The 22,990-nt window shown below is 36.1% G+C and overlaps 1 protein-coding gene across 3 annotated transcripts in view; it reads left to right on the top strand.

Annotated features, from left to right (window-relative positions):
* Positions 1-20,185, top strand: part of RFX3 (regulatory factor X, 3 (influences HLA class II expression)) — a 309,220-nt gene extending 289,035 nt beyond the window's left edge. For 2 of the 3 annotated variants that reach the window (XM_011988353.1, XM_011988354.1), the window contains 2 exons: positions 9,605-9,647; positions 13,212-20,185. In XM_011988353.1, the coding sequence (XP_011843743.1) occupies positions 9,605-9,647; positions 13,212-13,450 (282 nt within the window). In that variant the 3' untranslated portion in view covers positions 13,451-20,185. The remainder of the gene's footprint in view (positions 1-9,604; positions 9,648-13,211) is intronic. The other variant, XM_011988356.1, reaches the window with a different exon arrangement.
* Positions 20,186-22,990: the final 2,805 nt, after the last annotated feature.

Raw genomic sequence — 22,990 nt, 5'->3', positions numbered from 1 at the left:
AATAAAAACTATTTAAAGATACATAGAAAAGTGCACATACACATACATAGAAAAGTGACCAAGGAACACAAAGTTTTACCAAATGGAATGTTAGTAATCCTTGCAAATATTATGAAACCTGAAATTAAAGTCAGCAACATTTTCCTTGGTTGTAAAACCATGTATCAATGCTAAATGCAAAATGCTTTGATTTATTTGGTTCTTGTTTGGGAAACATTTAAAAAAAATAATAATGCTCTGGACTCCTTATATTGAAATTTCAAGATGTTTCTTTTCACCATCAAAAACATCCAGAATAGCTGCCATTACCGACCTTTTTTGAATCACTTTTATTATCTCTTTTTTTTTTTTTTCTTTGAGATGGAGTTTCTTTCTTGTTGCCCAGGCTGGAGTGCAATGGCAATCTCAGCTCACCACGACACAACCTCTGCCTCCCGGGTTCAAGCAATTCTCCTGCCTCAGCCTCCCGAGTAGCTGGAATTATAGGCATGCGCAACCATGCCTGGCTAATTTTGTATTTGTATTTTTAGTAGAGACGGAGTTTCTCCATGTTGGTCAGGCTGGTGTCAAACTCCCGACCTCAGATGATCTGCCCGCCTGGGCCTGATCACTTTTATTAACTAAGGTTAATAAAAAGATTGCAAAGCTATATATTATTTGTAAAATTCAGAATGTTACAAAGTTCAAGCTAAGTATGGAATGGTGACATTTCTTCATAGAGCTTTTGTGAAGATTAATTTACGTAGGTGAGTAGAGTAGATAGGCAGGCAGACAGGAACATAGTAGGTTCTCGATCTTTGTTAGTTCCATCTCTTTCCCTTTGCATAAATATATACATATCTGATAAGTATTTGATTGCCTTCTACTCTGGATTAGATTTTTAAAAATCAATTCTGCATTGACAATCCAAGTAATAATATATACAATTAGATCATCATTTTTTGGACCATACAAAGGTAAACTTAAAGTTGAAATTGATAAAACACATGACAAAAAGACACATGAAGGCATTGATAATATTGTACTGCAACTGGAAGAATACCCTGCAAACAATTTTTGAGTCAAATGATTCATGATTTTGAATGTTGAGTCAAATGATTCATGGAATTACAAAGAATCCAACAGCATTCTTTGGTATGTAGCCAAAGTGGTAATCAAAAGCAAAATAATTCAATGCTTTGAAAAATACAAACAACAAAATAGAATGGGGAAACAAGTCAATTAGAAAAGAAAATGGGAACATTAGAGAAGAAGCATAAACATAATTAGTTCTAACTAGACAGTTATAGCTAGACTTGAATTAAATCTTAACTAGTAGAAATGAATGAAAGGTTTTATAAGTACTTGTGAAATGGAGAAGAAGGATAATATATAGAATTTAAGCAAGTTAAAAGGTAATTTCCCAAAGAGATATCTTATTCCAGCCACAAAATAGAAACTATTTCAGAAAACTGTATAATCATTTGTTCTTTGAGCCTGTGACAGCTTAAAAATCTTCTTTCCTAGAGCAAATGATTAATTCACAGAAACTGGCAAAATGTATACATATACACATACATACATATTTTATCCCCTACATTTGTTTATCTAAAGTTACCATTGCTGGCAGAACTGGTCTCCAAGGTACCTGATAACCCTCAAGTGAGTAGTCTTTTCTGGTTAACATTTTCACATATGTGGACTATCTGTTGCTGATGATCATGTTCCCAGGTCAGCAGGAATGCTTCTGGCAATGTGGTGTTTGCTTTCTGTGCTGGGCCGTGTCCACTGCCTGTGGTCACTTCCTCCATCTGATCACATGCCAGCACCTTGGCCTCTTACTGCTCGCCTCTGCACAGCATGGATCTTCATGGAGCCATTGAGAAGTGCTGACACAGAGGGCTTTCCAAGGTCTTTGGGGCTGCTTGTGGTGCAGCTGGTAGCATGGGTTGGTACTCATGAAACTGTCCGGAGAACCAGGATATATCCTCTTTTTTAGTGTGTACTTTAACATATTCGCTTGGATATGGAGCTTAGGACTGCTCTGGCCCCATTATCCCTCAGTATGTTTTGGTTTCCTCAATTTTGGTTTCCACTTCTTTCTCTGAATGACTTCCTTGTCAACTTCCTTAACAACGTTCAGCTCTGTGAACCTCATAGACTTTTTAGATGCATGTATGTTTTCAACAGTCTAGACCTTGAAATGCATGCTGTAAACACTTTCAGACCGTAGGAACTTGTATATAAAATTAAAAGTCTGTAAATGAAAAATAAAGTACAAATGTACTAGTGACAAATGTATCATAAAAGATGAATTGATTCCTACATACCATTGTACCCTACCGTTAGTGAAGAACATAAACAAAATTCAGCAAAAAATTACTGTGTTCCAAATAGCTTAATCTGGTTGGATGTGTTTCCTCCGATACTAGAAAAAAAAAATGTCATATGGTTTCACTCAAGCAAATATGATAATTTTAAAAAATAACTTATGTATGTGTAATAAGCAGTAGGATGGGCATTAAGATGTCCACATCTTAATCCCTGGAACCTGTGAATATATTAAGTTACAAATGGAACTAAGGTTGCTAATTAGTTGAATTTGAATGGGGAGATTATCCTGGATTATCCAGGTGTGCCCAATGTAGTTACAAGAGTAACTACATTGTTAGTATGTAGAATACTAACTGAATACTAACTAGAATACTAATTGCTGGCTTTGAATGGAAGGAGGCCAGAAACCATATGTAGAATACTACATACTAACCTGAAGAGAGAGGTGAAAGAATCTGTGTCAGAGTGATGCAGTGTGTGAGACTCAACCTAACATCGCTGGCTTTGAATGGAAGGAGGCCAGAAACCAAGGAATGGTGACAACCTCTAGAAGCTGAAAAAGAGGGAAAAAAATTGTTTTCTAGACACTTCAGAAAGAACCACAACTCTGCCAACACCTTGATTTTAGTGACTCCAAATCCATTTAGAAGTTCTGACCTCCAGAGTGACAAGATAGTAAGTTTGTCTTGTTTTTAGCCACTAAGTGTGGTAATTTGTTGCAGCAGCAATAAGTATCTGTTACAGAATGAAAGCTATCTTGCTCTGAATGAATATTGCTCAGTGCTGACTTATGGATTATAGGTTCTTCTTCCAGTACATTATTTTTTTCTTGCTTCCACCTCTCCTTGCCACACATCTTACTGTCCTTTTTCCATTGATGACCCACCCTGAAAGTCATCATCATCTGGAACACTCCCTATTTGCTTTTACCTATGGAGAACTTCTATATTAGACTCTCTCTTTACATCTTCACCTGCCATCCAAATTGGAGCAAATGTCCCATTAGGGAAGCTTGCCCCACCTGAATTAATAATACATGTAACTTTTCCCCAATATTTTGTCTTGCAAACTTTCATGCAATCTTTTCTGTCACTCTAGACTTCCTTCTTCTTCCACGAATGCATACAATTGAACACCAGCTTTGGTCTGTCTCTCTTTGCCTATATATGCAAGTGCCCAGCGAAAGTAGAGGAAGATTATTTTTCTAACTCATTTCTGTCTTTAAAAGCTGACACTTGTTTTTTCCCTTGTGACCTTCATCAGTGATGCCCATATGCGTGAGCTGTGCTCTCTTGTGAAGCCTCTGGTTCCATATCCTTCCTGTGACCCACGTCCTTATATATCTTTCTCAAAGATAAAAATCTTCTGTTCCCTTCACTGTTAATGAGCTGGAGCAGGTCTTCTAGGGTCTTACAAGCTCTTCCTCTAGTCAGGTGTCAGTAAACAGTGGTCCACAGGCCAAATCCAGCTCATCATCTGTTTTTGTAAATGAAGTGGTTGGTCTTGGGGTAGGGTGCTTTTGGGTCTGTTTGTTTGTTTTTGGAGACTGAGTCTCACTCTGTCACCCAGGCTGGAGTGCAGTGGCACGATCACAGCTCACTGCAGCCTCGACCACCTTGGAGGGTGATCCTCCTACCTTAGCCTCCCAACTAGCTGGGACTAGAGGTACGTGCCACCACGCCCAGCTAACTTTTTTGTATTTTTTGTAGAGATGGGGTTTTGCCATGTTGCCCAGGGGTCTCAAACTCCTGGGCTTAAGCAATCCGCACACCTGTGCCTCCCAAAGTGCTGGGATTACGAGCATAAGCCACTGTGCCCAGCCCTGTTTTTGTAAAGTTTTATTAGAGCTACATCACACACATTCATGTACCAGTTATCTATGGCTATTTTTGCACTACAATGGTAGAGTTGAGTAACTGTGACAGAGTCTTAATGGACTATAAAGCCTAAAATATTTACCATCTGGTCCCTTACTGAAAAACTTTACCATCCCCTCTTCTTGACAATACACTTTTGTGCTTTGCTGCTATCAGTTTTGTTTTATTTTGTTTTGTGGGTGATAGTTAACATAGTGACATTAGACTTGGACTTATAAATAGAGAAAGAGACAGAGAGGGAGGAAGGATGAAAATGTGCTTACCCATAAATCTGTAATCTGGATATACTAACAGGGAGATTTTCTGTAAGATGCAATTTTTCTATACAGCTTTTGGTATCCTTTCAGAGTACTGGGATAGTAGAGTCAGACTGATTCTGCATGTCTGGTCTGCAGTTCTTGGGAGATAATGATGATACTTATAAATAATAACAATATTGATAATGGTGGTCATTTGTTAAGTGCTTCCTATGTGCCAGGCACTATGTGAAGTACTTTAACTTGGTTCTTTGGAAAGATCCAAATTAACACTATTGGGGAACTTGTTACAGATTTGCTTAAACAATTAGCAAGCAATGGCTGTGCTTACAAAGAATTAATGATACGTATAACATAAATGTGATTATGATTGCTCACTAATTCTTTCTCAGGGTGGGGTAAGCTCTTCCAGCAGTGAAGGTGTCCCTAAGGGTGAGGTCTTCATCCCAATCCCCTGAGCTCTTTCCTTCTGCCCTACTTCTGTTCCAGTATGTTTCTTGCCCCCCGCATGGATCCCCACCTGTTTGCTCTCTAGGCACCCTGACTTCCTCTGCATTGTTTCAGTGCCCAAACATTACAGAACAAGGCTTGCCTGCCTCACTATGAAAAGTCAGCTGTTGCTGAACTGAATGTGCAACAGTCTCTTCAATGCACCTGTGGGCTGCATTCTCCCATGCTGAGCCAGGTTCCTCTCATGGTGACCATGCTCAGGGACAAGTACTAGGCCTCAAAATCCTGTAATAAACAACCCAGCTGCCTGGCTACAACCCAGGGTCTCTCAGGGATCCTGCCCATTGTTGCCCTGACTGTGCTAAACTGTTGTCCACTTACACTTCATGGACATTGCTGGTCTTACATGAATGTATGTGCTAACAGACTCTCACTGTCTACCTCAAGCATGCATTTCCCAGCCCGCTGTTGTCCAGTGAAGTGTTCATTATTTTGACCCTAGTCAGGACCTGGAGGAAATAGTCTATAGGATAGGAAGTGTTTCCTCTCTCAACAATAGACATGCTTTCTGTACCGTCTGTTCTAGTTTCTCTTCGAACGTTTCCTATTTATCTCTCTGACTGATGGAATGTGAATTCATACATTGAAGGCCGTATGCTTTCTAACTCCAGAGCACTTTTAAAATCCCTTAATTTATATTTCTTCCTCCATGTGTGGGTGTCTCTCTCTCTCTTTCCCCTTCCCCTCCCTCCCCTCTCTCTCTCACCCCACATCCCATCCCATTTCTCTCTTTTTTTTCTCTCTCTCTCTGATTCTAAACCAAGGAGAATATCTGGTCTCAAATCTAACAGCACCATATTTACTACTTGACGTTAGACAAATAAACTCATTGTTTTCAATAGCTGTAACATGAAATCTAAGCACTTAACTTGCCAGATCCCTAAGTTGTTTTGGTGAGGCTGAAATGAGGAAGTAAATTTATTCATCTGGTAAGTATTTATTCGGCCTTTAATGTGTATCAGGCACTATACCAGGTTCTGGGATACATTTATGAAGAGAACAAAGGAACTTTCTTACCTATGGCAGTGACATTTTGGTTGGGAAGACATATATTAGGTGAGGAAACAAACAAAATAAGTTTTGCAGGTTGTGGTGGGTGCTTTGCGGGAAGTGAGCATGATGCGGTAACTGAGAGTGACAGGGACAGCGATACTCAAAATAGGGCTGCCAGGAAAAGCCTCTTCAGGGAAGCGATATTGACAGTGTGACACTCGCTGTCTGTTTGAGAGAAAACCTACCGTTTACTGAACTGCAAACACACCTTGTAAGTGGTAAGATGTCACGTCAGTGAAGAGTAGTCCCCTCTAATCCTTTGTGCAAGAGGAAAAATTACGAAACAGTAAGTTTTCCCAATTTGTGATGCTGTAACTTCGTAATAATCACTATACTTTCTTGTGAGCTCCTTTTTTTTTTTAAATCTAAATCTTTTACTACTTTCTCCTCTTCTGTTTTTTGTTTGTTTGTTTGCTTGCTTGCTTGCTTGCTTGCTTGTTTTTGAGACAGACTTTCGCTCCTGTTGCCAGGCTGGAGTGCAGTGGCATGATCGCAGCTCACTGCAACCTTTGCCTCCCAGGTTCAGGCGATTCTTCTGCCTCCACCACCATGCCCAGCTAATTTTTGTATTTTTAGTGGAGATAGGGTTTCACCATGTTGGTCAGGCTGATCTCGAACTCTCAACCTTAGGTGATCCACCTGCCTCAGCCTCCCAAAGTGCTGGGATTACAGGTGTGAGCCACCATGCCTGGCCTCTCTTCTGTTTTTGATTTGTACTGGCCTCATCTTGTCATCTGGCCCCTATCTATGGTACTGTTTTCCTTCTGCCTGCTCTCAATCTTCCCTGCCACTGTTCATACCCTTCCTTCCTGCTGCTTGACCTGCTGCATGCCATAAACCCATGAAATTTGTTTCCATTTCTAAGACTTGAACCCTATACTTCTAAAACCTTCCCTAAGGTTTCCTAAGCTGCTCATTTTTCTGCTAACCTACCTACCCTTCAGAATATAGGGAATTTCTACTACTTACCCCCTGAAGACAGGAGTATTTCGAAATTGATCTGACTAGAATTGGCTGGCATAGTGCCTGGCACATAGTAAATCCTCAATAAGTATTTATCGGCTTTTAATGAATAAGTGAACTGATTTTGCTGATCTCATGCAGTCTATCTACAGGGTTAAAGTGTTTTTTCCTCTATAATTTTACATCTATTTTCCCCTCACATGTAAAATGCATATAAAAGCCTTCACCTTCAGCTCTGTAGGATAGTAAAATCTGATCTCTTCTTCAGAGGATTTAAAAAAATCGTAGTCTACTTTCTCTGTTTGTCATACATGTAAAACTTTGTCGTTGATCCCAGAAACACCTAGAGGCATTGACAGTGTCTCTGAGATTCTTTGTACATTGTCCAACATAGTGCATAATGACAAGCCTTGGAATTTAGTATGTAAATGGATTTTTGTTAATGATAATAACCATCACTGAAATTTCAGCTGTTTTGGTTTCTGTTTTCAGCCTCTTGAATTATCAAATGTCTTATTCATATTAAGTAGAAACGTCTAAGGGGAAAATCTTTGTATTAAGGAAGTTGTCATGTTTTCAGAGTTAAGTAGCAACTAAATGCAATGTTTCTTTTGAAGAGGATTTTCAAATATATCCAGAGTTTGGTTTTAGGCACTCTGTGTGATATTATTGATCAGCAATAGCAACAATAACTTAGCTACAAACAACTTTCAGAGACTTTTCAACAGCAAATAGAATACTCACTTTTTATCAGTATAAAGTTGTGTTTAGAATCATCACTGCCAACTCGTTTCAAGAACTTAAGTGTTAAGTATTCCCTTAAATCTATATCTTTTTGTGTTATGTCAGTTAGTAATAACTTGTAAATGATCCTTCAGTTTTGAACATTCTCTGTTTATAGTTCTAAAATACTTAAATAATACCAAAAATTGATGAAGAATCCCTTTGGGTTTTTGTTGTTTAGATTATATTCTGTAATTCAAGAAAACCCACATAATTTACACTGGATTTTTATTTAGACTTATACAAAGACCTGACCTATGTGATCAGGAACAACTTCAAAATTTCAGTATTTATGATTTATATTTGTTGCCCCGTGGAATGTATTAGGTTGGTATAAAAGTAATAGCGGTTTCTGCCATTACTTTTAATAACTCTAAAAAATAACTCTAAAGCAGTGGGGCAGACTTTCAAATAAATATACTAATAATTACATGTCTAGGAGGCCCCTGTCTCCTTCAAAGCAGTCACCTAGGAAGGCTACACATTTGTTCCAGTAATGCTGCTATGGCTTAAAAATGTTGTGGAATGCCTCTGAAATGCTAAGAAGTAAAGGTAAAATGACATTATTTTAAATAACCTGAATTGTGGCAGAGGTGAATTGAATTTTGTTGAGTAGTCAAATCATCCCAGGAACAAGTATAGTAAATAAAATCTGGAGTGTTGCTTGGAGGCATAGTTGGATGTAAAATAACAAGATGGGCTTTCCTAATGATGCATAAACTAACTCTTAAAATTGTCAAAGAGGAATTCCAGAACTTTGGACCTTGGAATAAATGTATAAGCTCCCAAGGTAGCTACTGTGAAGAACAGTACTTGTCTAGGTAGGGAAAAAAATATGTGTATGTTTGCAAAATAAGATCAGTTTTATTACTTTATAGACAAACCTTGTAGATGAAAAAAATACTCCTATCATGGAACTCTTTATAATCAAACTTCCGAATGTAAGTAGAATTTCTGCCTCATCCTTTCTAAGCCTGTTGAGAAATCTGGATTTCTAATAATGACTTATTACCTTAAAAAAGTAATGTTTACTGTTTTAAAAGTAGATGCTTTGCAGTTTCTCTTAACCTTTTTTTGATTAGCTTTGTTACTCTATTCAATTTTTATTTCAGTGTATCCATCTTTATTCACTCTGAGATTCTCAAAATATGTTTTCTCATTGTAAAATTATCAAACTGTTGAACTAAGTTAGAAAATAATAGCTAAGCCGAAGGCTATTAATTGTTCTATATTGTTTCAAGCTCTTTTTTGTTGACATTAGTAATGATCAAATGCCTTTCTTTTCAAAGTGAGACCCTATTATCTAAGAGAGAAGTCTCAAATTAAAGATTTTATAAAAACAAATAACCCTCAATTTTGGAGTTTCTATTATATTTTTATGTTTATTAATAAAAACTTTAAAAATAGAGTTCAGCCAAACTGCTGGATATTGTTTCTCTAATGTAGAGACTTCCAGGTGGACTCATCAGCCAAGCATGGGGGGTGGAGCTGATGTGTCTTGCTTGATTGGGGCTTTTCCAAATTCATTTTGCCACATCAGTCTTCATCCAAGTCATCCAGGCCCCTGTTTCTTCATTGCTGAGTTGAAATAATAAAAGGTAAAATGGAGCATGGAAAGCAGAGAAAATTGTTATCCTTCTGCAAAGCGGCTAAGACAGCTAAATTGTGACATAATTTGAACTGTTCAAATTTGACAAGTTTGATTGGAAAATTATGTGACCCATGTAATTAGAGATCAAAATGGCCACTAGTTTGCAGTTTTAAAGAGTCATAGATTGGTGTTTTTACCACAGACTGATATTATTCTGCCCCATATTAACTATTGCACAAATGACTATTGTTTTGCAGTTTGGTGATTTAAATGCCGTGTCTCCTGGAAATCTGGATAAAGGTAAGAATTGAAAATAATGTACATTTTAAGAACTTTTTTTCACTAACAAATTCTCATAGAGGAAAATACAGTGTATGTTTACAATACTCTGATTTTGCAGAAGTGGCATACAAATCCTAGATAAATGTGAAACTCCTGTCTTCATTATTTCTCCATTTTTCCCCATCGCTATGCCTTCTACATATGAGGTATTTTAATTGCAGATAATTGAATTTAAATGTAGTTATAAAGTTCTTTACACTTTTTGCCTGAAGTTCATTACAAGTAACAAGAAATTATTTCTGACCATGGCTAGAGTCCTGGAGATAAGTGATAAAATTGGATGAGACATTTTTATTCAAGGCCCACCAGGCAAGAAAAAAGATTCCTCGGCTCACCTACCTCACCAATTCATACTTTTGTGTAGAAAAAGAACTCAGAGATAGCAGTGAGGTTTACTGTAAATGCAAGATTAGTAATGGTATAGATGAAGAAGGTAACATATATACTTCTGAAATTTTAATAGCATTGCCACTCTAATATACAGTATAATATGATAACATGATATATATTTCTGAAGAACCTCAGGATCAACAAAATCACACAATAAAAAAAGCAAGGTGGACTTAGGGGGAGATAGAATGGGGATAGAGCACACAAATCTTACCCACCTTTATAAGCAGAGCACAAGCAAAACAATACTGATAAAAATACCAGTGCAATTTTTAAAAACAAGTAAATTTTCTGTTAAACACTGCAGGAAACAGAGCTCTTTCTTTTAAAAGGTGGTGGAGGGAGGGAGGTATCTTGAGGTTTTAAAGAATTTTTATGGTTATTGACTATTGGAGACAGGTACAAAATGCACAGAAACTGGGGAGAACTATGCACTTAGCCCTTCCAGGCCAGAGTCACTGGGGAAAATGAGGTGAAAGGAAGTACGTGGGGAGTCCGTAAAGAGGTTCAGCGCTGTTCTCCATAGCGTGCTATATTAAGGTACTCAGTACAGTAGCAATGCAGGGAAATTAGAAAATTATAGCCAAAAAATTTGTTACTACAAATATATACTCTATAGGATTAACCAAATAACCCTCAGAAAAATAAGTCAATGATGATATTAATTAGTAATTTTAGAGCAAGAAATGTAGTAACTGATACCCATGTCCATTATAAAGCAACACTGATGATGTACACCGAAGCCTCATAACCCAAATTTAGGGGTTTCATCCCAGGGTGTCCAGAAGGGCAGTAGAGATTTACTACTCAGTCAGAGACTGCATTCCAGCCAGGCTTCTTCACACAGTGCTGAACGACAATCTTCTGTAAACTCCTGTAGCACCTAATTTTAGTTTTTATGCACCAAATTTCCATAACCTGACGTAGATTCCTAGGAAATGTCTTCAAGTTTTTATAGAAGCATAAAATGTCTACAGAATTACATCCCTTTGTCCTTAGGACCTGGAGAACGGGCTTGCTTTTATAAGTTGCTTTGTAGATTTTCCAAAGGAAACCTGTCACCCAGAGATAGACGTAAGCAAAACCTACCTGGAACACTTAAGTTTGTCCAGTCTGTTATCTCACTACCCTTTCCATCCACAACAAAATAGATAGAAGGACTTTCCTCACTTTGTCTCCACTGCCCTCCCTGCCTGAAAATGAGTTTTTGTCTTTTCAGTGCTCCCTTTTTTATTATTTTGACACTAATTTCTTAGGCACGGGGAAGTCTGTGGACAGGGAGCAGAGAAGCAGTATGACTTGTCCTCACCTGCTGGAGGTGGCCACGCTGGTCCCATTTACCCCCAGACCTCTTGATGGCTCTTGAGATAGAGCCCGATGGGCATACTCAGGGCCTAAAGATTTAATGTGAAATCCTAGGAGTTTTTGAGGGCTTCTCCCACAAAATGAGAATTCTTGTTCTGATAATAAAAGGGATATTTGCTCCATATAAAAATTTCAAATAATACAGAGAATTAGAAACTATAGAAAGTGAAGCTTTATTATCACAACCCTAAGAGACTACCACCATGAAGAGTTTGTGTTAAGATCCTTACAGACATTTTTGTTCTATGTATAAAAACATGAAAAACCGAAACATTTCATGCAAACATGTTTCAAGTATACCCTCTTGATGAAGCAAATGTCTACAAAAGGTATCCCTCTCCCTGTAGCCCTTCAACACTTTGAATATACTTGTTCTGACACACTCAAATATTATCATTAAGTTCATTTTCCAGAGGCAAAAAGGTAACTTGATAAAGTAGGTGGGCCAAGATATCTTTTGCCTCATCTAAGAGCACTTCTTTGTTTTATTGGTCACTAATGCATGACACACATTTCTAGGTAATGCATATTAATCTCCACCTATTTAATCACAAATTACCATTTCTCAGACCTTGCTCCTGGTGGCTGTACACTGTACAACCATATATGGAAGCACTTTTACCTCTCATTGCTTTTTTCTAGAACCAGCTTTACCCCAATCATAATGAAATAAGAAAAGTCAAGGGGCCTTGTTTATAGAGACAGCTGCATTAGCAGAGATTTTTGCTGTGGGTGTCTGCCAAGTGGTAAAGCTACAATTTTACTGCTAGCAAAGAATCCAACTTAATCTGACTAAAGAGATACTTGTTGCACATTCATTGTATGTGATATGCCATAGAACTGTAGAGAATGGAGACCTGACTTTGTTTATACAAGCCACTGTAATTATCCCTCATGAAGAGGTATTCGGAGGAGACTGTCACCCAATAGTAAAGCTGTATATGTGCATTTTCTGTCTCTAATGTACTTTTGAATTTTAACAGTGCATACTGGAAAAAAATTAAATGGCATTCTATTATAATGATGCCTTAGTTAATATAAAATGTATTACAATTTGGGGGTAACCGTGATTATATAATGCATTTGATTTCCAGAAATGAATACCAGCTATTAACAGTATCAGCTGCCAAGAATGGAAATCCATTGCACATTTTTAATCTGATACTACTGCCTCAGCCTTAATAATTTTTATAATAAAAATTAAGGGTTTATTTAATACTGTGACCATCTATAACATTGATGAATGCCAAAAAGTCTTACAGCAGCCTCTGTTTATACATGGAATAGTAATATTAAGAATCAACATAGTTCTGACTCACATTAATGCTAGCACAGATAAAATGTGTATTTAGTGTAGATTTTTGGAGGAAACAAAACTTTTTTTGTATTTGCGTTTTCAGCTCAGTACATTCCTCAAAAGTCAGCATAACATACCAAAGTGACTACTTTATTATGACACAAATTATGCCATTATTTAATATAGACACTTATGGAAATTCGAAAGGCTTTTTTAAAAAAGTTAATGAAGTATCAATCACAAATTGCCAAAAGTAAATTAATCTCGCTATGTTTGAAAGAATTATAGATGCATCAATACAGCATTGATATGAATACATTCCGATGAAAAGAAAACCTATAAGCTTTGTTTCCTGAGAAGAGCTAAGATGTTGCTTTCTTAATGTACTATATTAAAGTGTTTCTAAAGCACGTGTTGATTGCTATTTTCTAATTTGTTTTCTGATAATAGTCTTGGTTTTATTTGTGCAGATGAAGGCAGTGAAGTGGAAAGTGAAATGGATGAAGAACTGGATGACTCTTCAGAGCCTCAAGCCAAAAGAGAGAAAACAGAGCTGAGCCAGGCATTTCCAGTGGGCTGCATGCAGCCTGTTCTCGAGACTGGCGTGCAACCAAGCCTCCTGAATCCAATTCACAGCGAGCACATTGTCACAAGTACTCAGACTATCAGACAGTGCAGCGCTACAGGAAATACCTACACTGCAGTCTAAAGAATATTAAAGCGTATTTCTCCAGCTTACATTAACCCTGTTGATATTGGGCTTAAGTTGAAAATTTAATAAGCCTGAAGGTCGACTGTTGTCAAATTCTATCTGTGCTGAACATTAACTTTTTGGAGTTGTGAAATGGAATGGGTGTATGTATTTTGCCAGATTTTTTTTTTAACGTAAACAAATTATTTGCCTCTTAATAATGAATTTTTTCCCTTAGTTTCAGGTGTCAAGAAGGATTTTTACAACACTTAATGTCAATGTTTTGTTTTCTTATAATTAAAAAGTAATTTACATTTTTTTGTAGCTTAAAATATTTTCTTGTTGATTGTTAGTCTTGGTGTATGATTTCATGTGTAAGTTTTTAAATTAGATGCACTTCTGTGAAATATCAAAAGAAATGATTGTTTTGATTGACACTGGAGGCATGCCCATTTGGCAGCAGATGCATCAAATTTGCTTTTGAAAGGTGCTTTTCATTGGACAGAACCATAAGACACTATTTTGATAACATTTTGAGTACGGAGAGAGAATACAGAGCATTTTTATTATAGTGCTAGAGGGTTTGGAAGGTCATCTATTTTTCTCTGAGGAAAAATTGAGCTGTGCATTTATCAGTTCAGAGTAAATGACAGAATTGCAAGAGATTATGCTAATAGGTACATAGTTTGTGTACATAATTATTAAACCATGTTAACAATGCAAGCTTCCGTTAAACATTGAATTTTAACTATTATTTGCATACCAGTTCCTCTGTTTAAAGACTACTGATTCTGTATTTGGGACCACTGCACAGATGCATTCTGCTGTTAAGTGGGGGCTGTTATAGTTAGATACTGAAGCAGGAAAAAATGACTTGACTTTTTTTTTTAAGTGTACATGCTACTTATGCTGAGCTGGACATACAGGAAACCATTCCATTTGGATGACTTTCTTTTATTCCAGGTCTTTTTCCTAATAGTAGTTCAATATGCTGCTATTATAAACGAGAATTTATAGAATGCACGGAATGTAGCAACCTACATAATGTTATTTCCTTCAAAACTATTTCCTGGTTTCTAAAGTATGTGGATTTAAATTGTAAACAGAACCTGAAGGCAGTGTAACTGGCACACCTCACTGTTACTTATCCCCAATTCTGTAGGATTTGGATAGGTGGCTGGATGGACCATTGCCATTGAAGAATGTACATCAGGGATCATCGTACCTCGGCTATTACATGGTGCCTTAAAACAGAACTGAAGCTAAGGTTTAGTAAGGTTTATTTTGTTCATGTGACTAACTCTTCAATCCATTTGACAAAGTGTGCCTGTCATTTTCGGATTCCCGAAGTAAGGACAGGTGACATGTTCTTCAAAGGAAATTTAGGGAAAACAAAGCAAAACAAAAAGACAAAAATCAGTTTCCCTCTTTGAGTGACCGTGGATCTATTTTTTATTCTTAGAGCTGAATATTACTTGATTACAAATCAGATTGCTTAAGGGTGTGGAATAGCAGGCTAGTTTTAATACCAACTTGTTACATAAAATCATATATGTTTTAGACCATTCTTATTTAGTTACAATTTTAGAAAGTTAACAAAGTAAGCAGGTACTTATCGAAGTGCATCTTTTCAGTCTAAATGTTTGTCTGTGTGTCTAGGTGCTGGTGTGTCCACATGCACACATGAGTGCCCATGGGGCAGGAGTCTGCTACAAAGTCAGAAGGTGAGATCCTAGAGAGTTATACCCAGCCCCATTTTAATTTGCATGAAAAGCCAAGGTTCTTTTAAGCACTCAAATTATTTAATGATTAAAACACAAAAAAGGCACATCTGTTCATTTAAATAGTTGTAAAAAACTAATCAGCAAAAATAAATAGATAATAAAGCCAAAAAAAAGGAAAGCACAAAATGATTGACAGATTATCAAATGAGGCCTATATTAAAACCAAGATGTTTATCTTTCCGGTGGTATTGGGGTAAGGGGGGTGGGGGGTTGGAAAGAAGAGGTGAGCCAGTCTGTAAAGTTAGAAATACCAAATGGCTTATCAGGTAATACACAGTGTATTTAAGCTGCTGTTGCTTGATTGCCTCAGACTACTCAAATAACATCAACGACATTTCTTAAGTAAAATTTAAATATTTTAGATATAATTTTAAAAACTGATCCAAATTTTTTATTTTACAACTCATATATTTGAAAGTCTTCACTAGCATGGTAGCATCACTTTCATCTAAATATCATTTAAATTACTGTCCCCCTTTTTCCTCCCAAAAAGACAATGGATTTGTACCAAAACACACACACAAAAGGCAAACAAAACATGGTAAGCTGCAAAAGATCATGTATCTACTTCATTGTGCATAGGAAGTGTTTACAGGTAAAATTAAAATCAAAAATTGAAAAAAAACTCTTCATTTTGGCTCTTCTTTCTGAATTTTTTCAGTTTCCTGTCTCTACCCACCATCCTTTGAATGATACCATATCTGTATTGGACCAAATGTATTTATTGGTTGCATTTTGTTTATTGGATGACTTTAAATGTATTTATTATCATTGTTTCCTTTAATTTAATGTTGGATATATTTGTATCATTGCAGGAATCTGATAATAATGGGCAAATTTAGATTGATGAGGCTTAGGGATCGGGGATGCTCCAGGATTCAACATTTCTTCCAATTGTTCATGGTTTGTTCTAAATTAGGACAGATTAAGAACTAATAAGCATGATTACATTTGAACTAGACTCAATAAAAATATTCTGATCTCCTTTATGGATATTTAGGAATATTCTTTGTGACTAATGTAAGTAGTTTGGATCAAAACATAAAAAGAAGACCTATGGTTTATGCTACTTCTGGTTATTTGTAGTTCACAGTAAAACATGCACACACATACACACCAACATTTTCATCAATTTCAAATTTGAATTGTGAAATATTTGAGAAAATAAAAACATAATTTATACATTTGAGCAAATTGAGCAATCACATTTATTGCATCTATTTCCATTTTTCCCTTTTTTCATTCATTGAAACTGGGTTTTCTAAATAGTATTAGACACTAACACTCTTAACAGATTTATTCACAAATGACACAAGTACACATTTTAAGACTTCTTTGTATTTCTTGCAATTATAACCAATCACTAGTCATGAAATATACCTACATAAACCAAGTGCTACACTTTCAGTGAGGAAGCATGTAAGGAAGGTATGTTGACTGTTTTTAAGTTTCAGAAAAGATATTTTCATATGATAGGATTGAGTATCATGGGTATAGTTTGATCTTGACATATACTTTGAAAATCATACTCAGAAGATTTGCATTCATGAAACCAATGAACAATAGGGTGGAATGGATGAACCAGCTCCTTGGAAGACAGGGCCCAATTTTCAATTTTTTCTTTGGCTATCAAGTTGCTAGTCACTTATTCAGGATTTTCATCCAAACTGTGTTTGGACTGACTGTATAAGTCTTACTGCCTTTTCAGAAATCTGCTTTCCTTTGTGTGATTTTTCTCGTACTGTATAGCACGGTTTATGCACCTCTCTTTAGATGGTGTACTTTAAAACAAAGTAAAATTTAGAAAATGGTTTTAACACTGCATACCTAAAATTAGTAGTGTGCAGCATTGACTGCCTTTGATTTGTAGTAAACAAGTAAAAATGAATACGTTCTTGTAGATGCTGTAAAAGTCATTCAGGAATGAATACGGTTTTAGTGCCGTAATCATGAATCTTTTTATATGAATGCACTGTCTAAAAGTGCTAAATGCATTTTCAAATTTTTAAAAATTCCTCAGATGATATATTTGAAATGTCTAAAATAATGCTGTGCTTGAAACATTAGTGTAAAAGAAAAAAAAAAAATGTGTGTCACTGTGATGTTGGTCCTCCCTGTGTGGACACAAGTAGAAAGTAAAAACTTGGCAAGTCACTTTTGTGTACAGTTTGAGGCAGTGGTTATATACAATAAATTGACCTTTATTAGATCCCCCTGACACACATATTCTTGGTGAGAAAATAACAACCATCCACAAATTGAGATCAGAACTTTTGTGATCTGTATGAATCACACCAGATCATGGGGGAGGAGGATTGGCATGCAGTGCTATTGAAAATTGGGCTTGTTGCTAGATCAGAACAACCTCCATGTATATGGTTAGAACAAATCAATTAATGGAATCCTAGTATTTCTGCAAGTTTGGTGATTTTTAAAAACTGGAATAGAAGCATTAATTCAGTGCTTAGTTCTAGTATTAGAAAACCCCTTTGATGTAATGCCTTGTATTAACCCTTTGAGCATTGTAAGATATACAACGGGGGACAAAAGCCTTTCAGATCATTTATTTAGACTTAGACCGGTAAAGTATACTCTATATCCAAATGTCTAATTATGCTGTTTTTTTAAAGGGGGGGGTAGGAAGAGAAAGTGTTTCCACGCCGAACACTTGCATTTTATATACAACTCTTAATTTTTCTTCAAGAGGGCTTGATATATTTATTCCCAAATATTCACTGCCATCTAAGTAAGTGTACTGTTTACAGAAAAAAAAAAAATCAACTTTTCTAGCATCACACCATAGTTTCTAGAAAAGGAGGACAAATACATGGGCCTGGATAGACCTATGTCATAACTGATTTCTGCACATTGAAGGTACCTAGATTGCCTTTAAAAGGTATAAGGAAAGGGTTAAGTTTCTTTTTTTTTTTTCTTTTTTTCCCAAAATGAAACAAAAGATCTCATTTATTTAGCTTTAGAAAGTACAAGTGTAAGTGAAGCCTTAGGAAGAAACGAGTTCGAGTGGATTAAGAGAATCTGAACTCTTTGGGGGCAGTTAGGCTATTTGGAGTTAGATCGCTCATAAAATATTGTTTGGGAATTTCACACAGGGCATAATTTTATCTATGCTCCAAAACTTTAATACTTTGTCAAAAAATTATATATAGATAGAATGGAGAGCAAAGCACTTGATTTTAAGCTCATCTGTCAGGAGATGCTATGACTACTGCTTCTGATATCTCTAAATGTCAGTCTGCTTACACCATTGCTGATTTTGTTCAAGGGAATCGCTTCGTGCACTTGATTCCCTCTGTTCCCTGCGTGATCGAACATGAAAGCAGTGTTGTCTGCAGATGTGCTTGCGCTGCCCTAGCCGGGCGCAAATAAGAGTGTAACCTATTCTGATGTCTGGTGAAAGGACATCCATAGCATAGTGCAAGTATGCCGTAAACGTTGCTTTTTAGGCAGTTTAGGAAGTCAAACCATGCAAATTACTCATGTGTTAACATGCAATACTCAAAGGGTTTTAATTTAACTCTCTTCTTTTGAATTCTTCATGATGATTTACTGTAAATGCTTCTCAGTTTGCATGCCTTGATCATTGCTGCTAGTGATTTTATGTGCCAGTAGACCTGAGTTTAGTTTACCAATTTTACTTAAATAGTAAAAGCCACTTACAAAGTGACTGCCTAGGATTTTTTTTTTCCTTTCATTTGAAATAATTGATAATACTTTTTTTAAAAAGAAAAATGTGTTTTGTCTCTTCTTTTATTTTGTTCTATTTTATTTTTCTCCCCTCTTTCCTTTGTTTCTTTAAATAAATTATGATGTTGGGATTGGAAGCCCTGAGTAATGAAAATCTTTGGTAAGAATTGTTTATGTAGCTCAATAATGAGGACAACAAATCTTTTTTAGAAGAATTTTGATTCTGGGGAGGAAAGAAAATATAAAAACTCCCATTGACTGTTGATAACCAAGTAAATTTTTCCTTCAATAAATTAGTGTTTTTGAAGAAATGATGGCCTTGTTTTAACCTGCTAAACAACAATTTTAAATGACCCAATAAAGAAGCTATTGAATTTTATTCGTTTAAAAAGCATCTTTTGTACCAAAGCAAATTTTTTTCTCTACTCATTTCCATCATCAATTTGGACCTATGGTGGTGACCAATGCATTGGTTACAGAAACTTTAAGTGAGTGCCTTGAAAAAACTTGGAAATTTGTGCCTGAGGTGGTAAACTTTTAATTAGGTTAATTGTAGTGCTTACCAATCAGTAACTTCACTATCACTCAGGGCTTTCGTACCTTCTAGGTAAAACTTCTTTCATTGTGTTTTTTTAAGATAACTGTATTTTTTTTAAGTGCCATCATTTAAATTTCACTTAGTAAGTGGCCGATTACATTATTCAGTCCCACAAGCACAGAAACATAGTAACACTAGGAGATATTTGAACATTTATTTTACAATCGACTGAATATATTATGTAAATGAGGTAAGCAACTTTTGTAGAGATTGTATGTGTGAGATAATGTAATGTTCTTTTCCAGTTTTTGGACTACAGTTGAATAAACTTTTTAATTATTTAAAAACATCTTTACCGAATAACATGTGATGGTTTTTTGTATAATGTATTTGATTTTGTAAATACGTATTTCCTGATGTGATTTTTGTGAGAAATGCTAAATCTTTTAGTATATCATGTCCTCTCAAAATTGGCAGGAGCTAAATAATAGTTTGTGGGCGATTTGTATTGTGTACTGTACAATAACTGGGGAACTTTTATAATTATAAAAATATATATTAACTTTTAGTGTGTTGTTTAAACAAATGACTGGAACATACTAAAGATATTAGTAGGATTTTTCTGAATATTTCAGACTTGAACTCAGGCTAGCTTTCTTGTGTTTTTCAAAACAAAATGGTGTCTTGTCTTTTAAAATCAATAAATTTGTTTCCTTGTTACAAATACATTGGAAATGGCTTGGGTTTTTTTCCCCTCAAATCACTGCCTGGAAGCTAATAATACAGTACCTCATCTGGAGGGTAGTATCTGTCATTCATTAACTTAGAAACAAAATTAAGTTGTTTTCCTTTTTTGTGTCAAATGAAATTGGCAATATTTACACATGAACAGCACAAAAAGAGAAAATTATAAGCCCAGCAGGGTACAAATCTTACCCTCAAAGAAAATTAATGATTGAGTGCTATATAATTTCAGAAGCTGTCACATTTCCATTGTAAATCCAGATTTTTGGATGTGCATAGTGTGTTTGTTTTATGTCACTTCACAGATATTTGGCACTCAAGTTCCTTTCTTACATTCAACTTGCTTATTAAAATTTAACGCACTTAAGAAGATATGCTGCCAGTGTTTTTCCATAGAATACCTACAGGAAAATTCACTTTTTGGTGTACAATTCTATGAGTATTGACAGACACATACAATCATGTAGCCACCACCCTAATCAAGTTTAAAATGGTTTATGTCACATTTAATTTACTTTCAAATCACTATATATATATATAGCCTCCTGTTAGAATATGGAATAGCCCATTTATGTGGGGTTTCTTTAAAAGAAATACAAAAAATATACTTTTTGGAATCTCCAGCATGATACTTCCAGATCGTAGTCTAAAGTTATCTCTAAAACTACACTATTGCTGGGTGCAGTGGCTCATGCCTGTAATCCCAGCACTTTGGGAGGCCAAGACGGACGGATCACGAGGTCAGGAGTTCGAGAACAGCCTGGCCAATATGGTGAAACCCCGTCCTACTGAAAATACAAAAATTACCCAGGCATGGTGGCACACACCCATAGTCCCAGCTACTTGGGAGACTGAGGCAGACGAATCGCTTGAACCCGGGAGGTGGAGATTGCAGTGAGCCGAGATCGTGCCACTGCACTCCATCCTGGTCAACAGAGCTAGACTCCGTCTAAAAAACAAATAAAAACAACTACACTATTGGCATCATAGCCCACAGAAACACCAAATTCATTTTAACTTACATTGGTATTTAAACTAGTAGCTTAGAAACGTATCCAAATAATGTTATTTAATAAACAAATGAACCGTAGGCAAAATTATAGCTAATAGTAGAGACAATACTAGAGTAGAAAGAAAAGTAATCTGACCAATTTAGGCATTTTTATGTCGCAGCCGTTGCCACTTGTGAGATATTTGGAATTTTCATACAAAATGAAGAGTTCCCAGTTTCTAATCTTATTTCCATACTTGATTTCCCTTGGAAATTTTAGGTCTTTCAAATCTCTTATAATTAGTGCATTACTTGGCTATAATACTAGTCCTGCCATGAGTTTTTAATAATTATTTTCTTCTGCTTTGGAACTCAGACATTTCAAAACTTGAACTCAGCCTACTACCAGAGAAATGTAACTTGTTTTTATTTACCCATTCAATTCGATCACCAAATATGTTTTCATTTTGGTCTAAAGGTAATGTAGTTTCTCTCTGTTGCTCACTCTCTCTCTCTCTCTCTCTTTCTCTCTCTTTGAAAATACAAATAAAAGATAATGAAGTTTCTTGAGACTATGGAGTTCACATAGCTAGTCTCTCATGATCAATAATCACAACCTCGAAGGAGACAAACATTCATGTGAATGTGGAGCAGCCTCTAAAACTGAGGTTTTAACTTGTATAACACTTGAGTGTTTTGCAGTTTGTGTGTATGCCCATATTTCTGCGAAGAAGTTTCATAGTTTTCATCACATTTTCAAAGGTATGTGCAACCCAAAACTCACTGTTTAGAATGCTACCACTAAATTTCAAACTTATATAACATGACAAGTCTAGAAACAGCATATTAATAATTACTAATAGCATGTTGATTCGTTATTATCAACAGTAAATAACAAACCCCAAGCCTTTGCATAATCCTAAAAGATTATGCTCTCTTGGGTTCAAAAAGTTATAGTGAAGCCTTCAAACTCAAACCATTTACTCTCGATTTTGTACTCAGGTTGCAATGCAATAGAAACAATGACAAAGTCAAAATGGCATAATTCAGTTGGAGCTTCTGAAGAATTAACTGATTTTAAAGATATTGGTGATAATTCTTCATCTAGAACTGTATCCACTCACGACAAGAATTATATGGCACACTCCCACAGGAATTGAGGAAAGCTTAATGGAGTATTTGCAATGATGTGTTAATGGTTAATTTTTTTGTCTTTAATGATAAAATGTTTATATAAGATAATTCTGTTCATATAGAAAATAGATACAAGTTGGGTAAATAAGTACTAAGACGGTTGCTATAGTTCCCGCTTCCCTAGTTGGTCATTAGGCCTCAGTTGATGACCACATCTTACTAATTCCTCTACTCATTGCACATTCTTACTCTGCTAGGGCCTGCTTGGTAGGTTGCTGAAAGGGTGACTCAACCCTTCATTCCTTGCAGTCTTGTTTATTGGGTTATCACAGTTTTCCATTGACTATGAAGCTGAGACTCCCGAGAGGACAAGTAGCAGGATAGTCCTCCTGACTCCAATTATGAAGCAATAATCCAACTTCCTTTTTATAACTGTGGTTAACTACCTGAATCACTAGAGCAACTGCCTTCCTTACCTGTTGGTTCAGAACCATGAGGAACCCAAACTGGCCAAGGGATAGTCTTAGGACTGACTGTCTCGGCTTCCAGTTTAATAAAATCATGACTTGGTTCCCAAGTGGAAGCAGTCCTGCCTTGAATATTTGGGCCTCCAAAGTCACTAAGCTCAATGTTTGAGGCCTGAAAAGCAAAAATCTTGTAAA

The sequence above is a fragment of the Mandrillus leucophaeus genome, unplaced genomic scaffold (genome assembly GCF_000951045.1).
Source record: "Mandrillus leucophaeus isolate KB7577 unplaced genomic scaffold, Mleu.le_1.0 Scaffold329, whole genome shotgun sequence".
Lineage (NCBI taxonomy): Eukaryota > Metazoa > Chordata > Mammalia > Primates > Cercopithecidae > Mandrillus > Mandrillus leucophaeus.
Note: the sequence above shows the minus strand (reverse complement) of the source record. Positions and strands in the feature narration are given on the sequence as shown.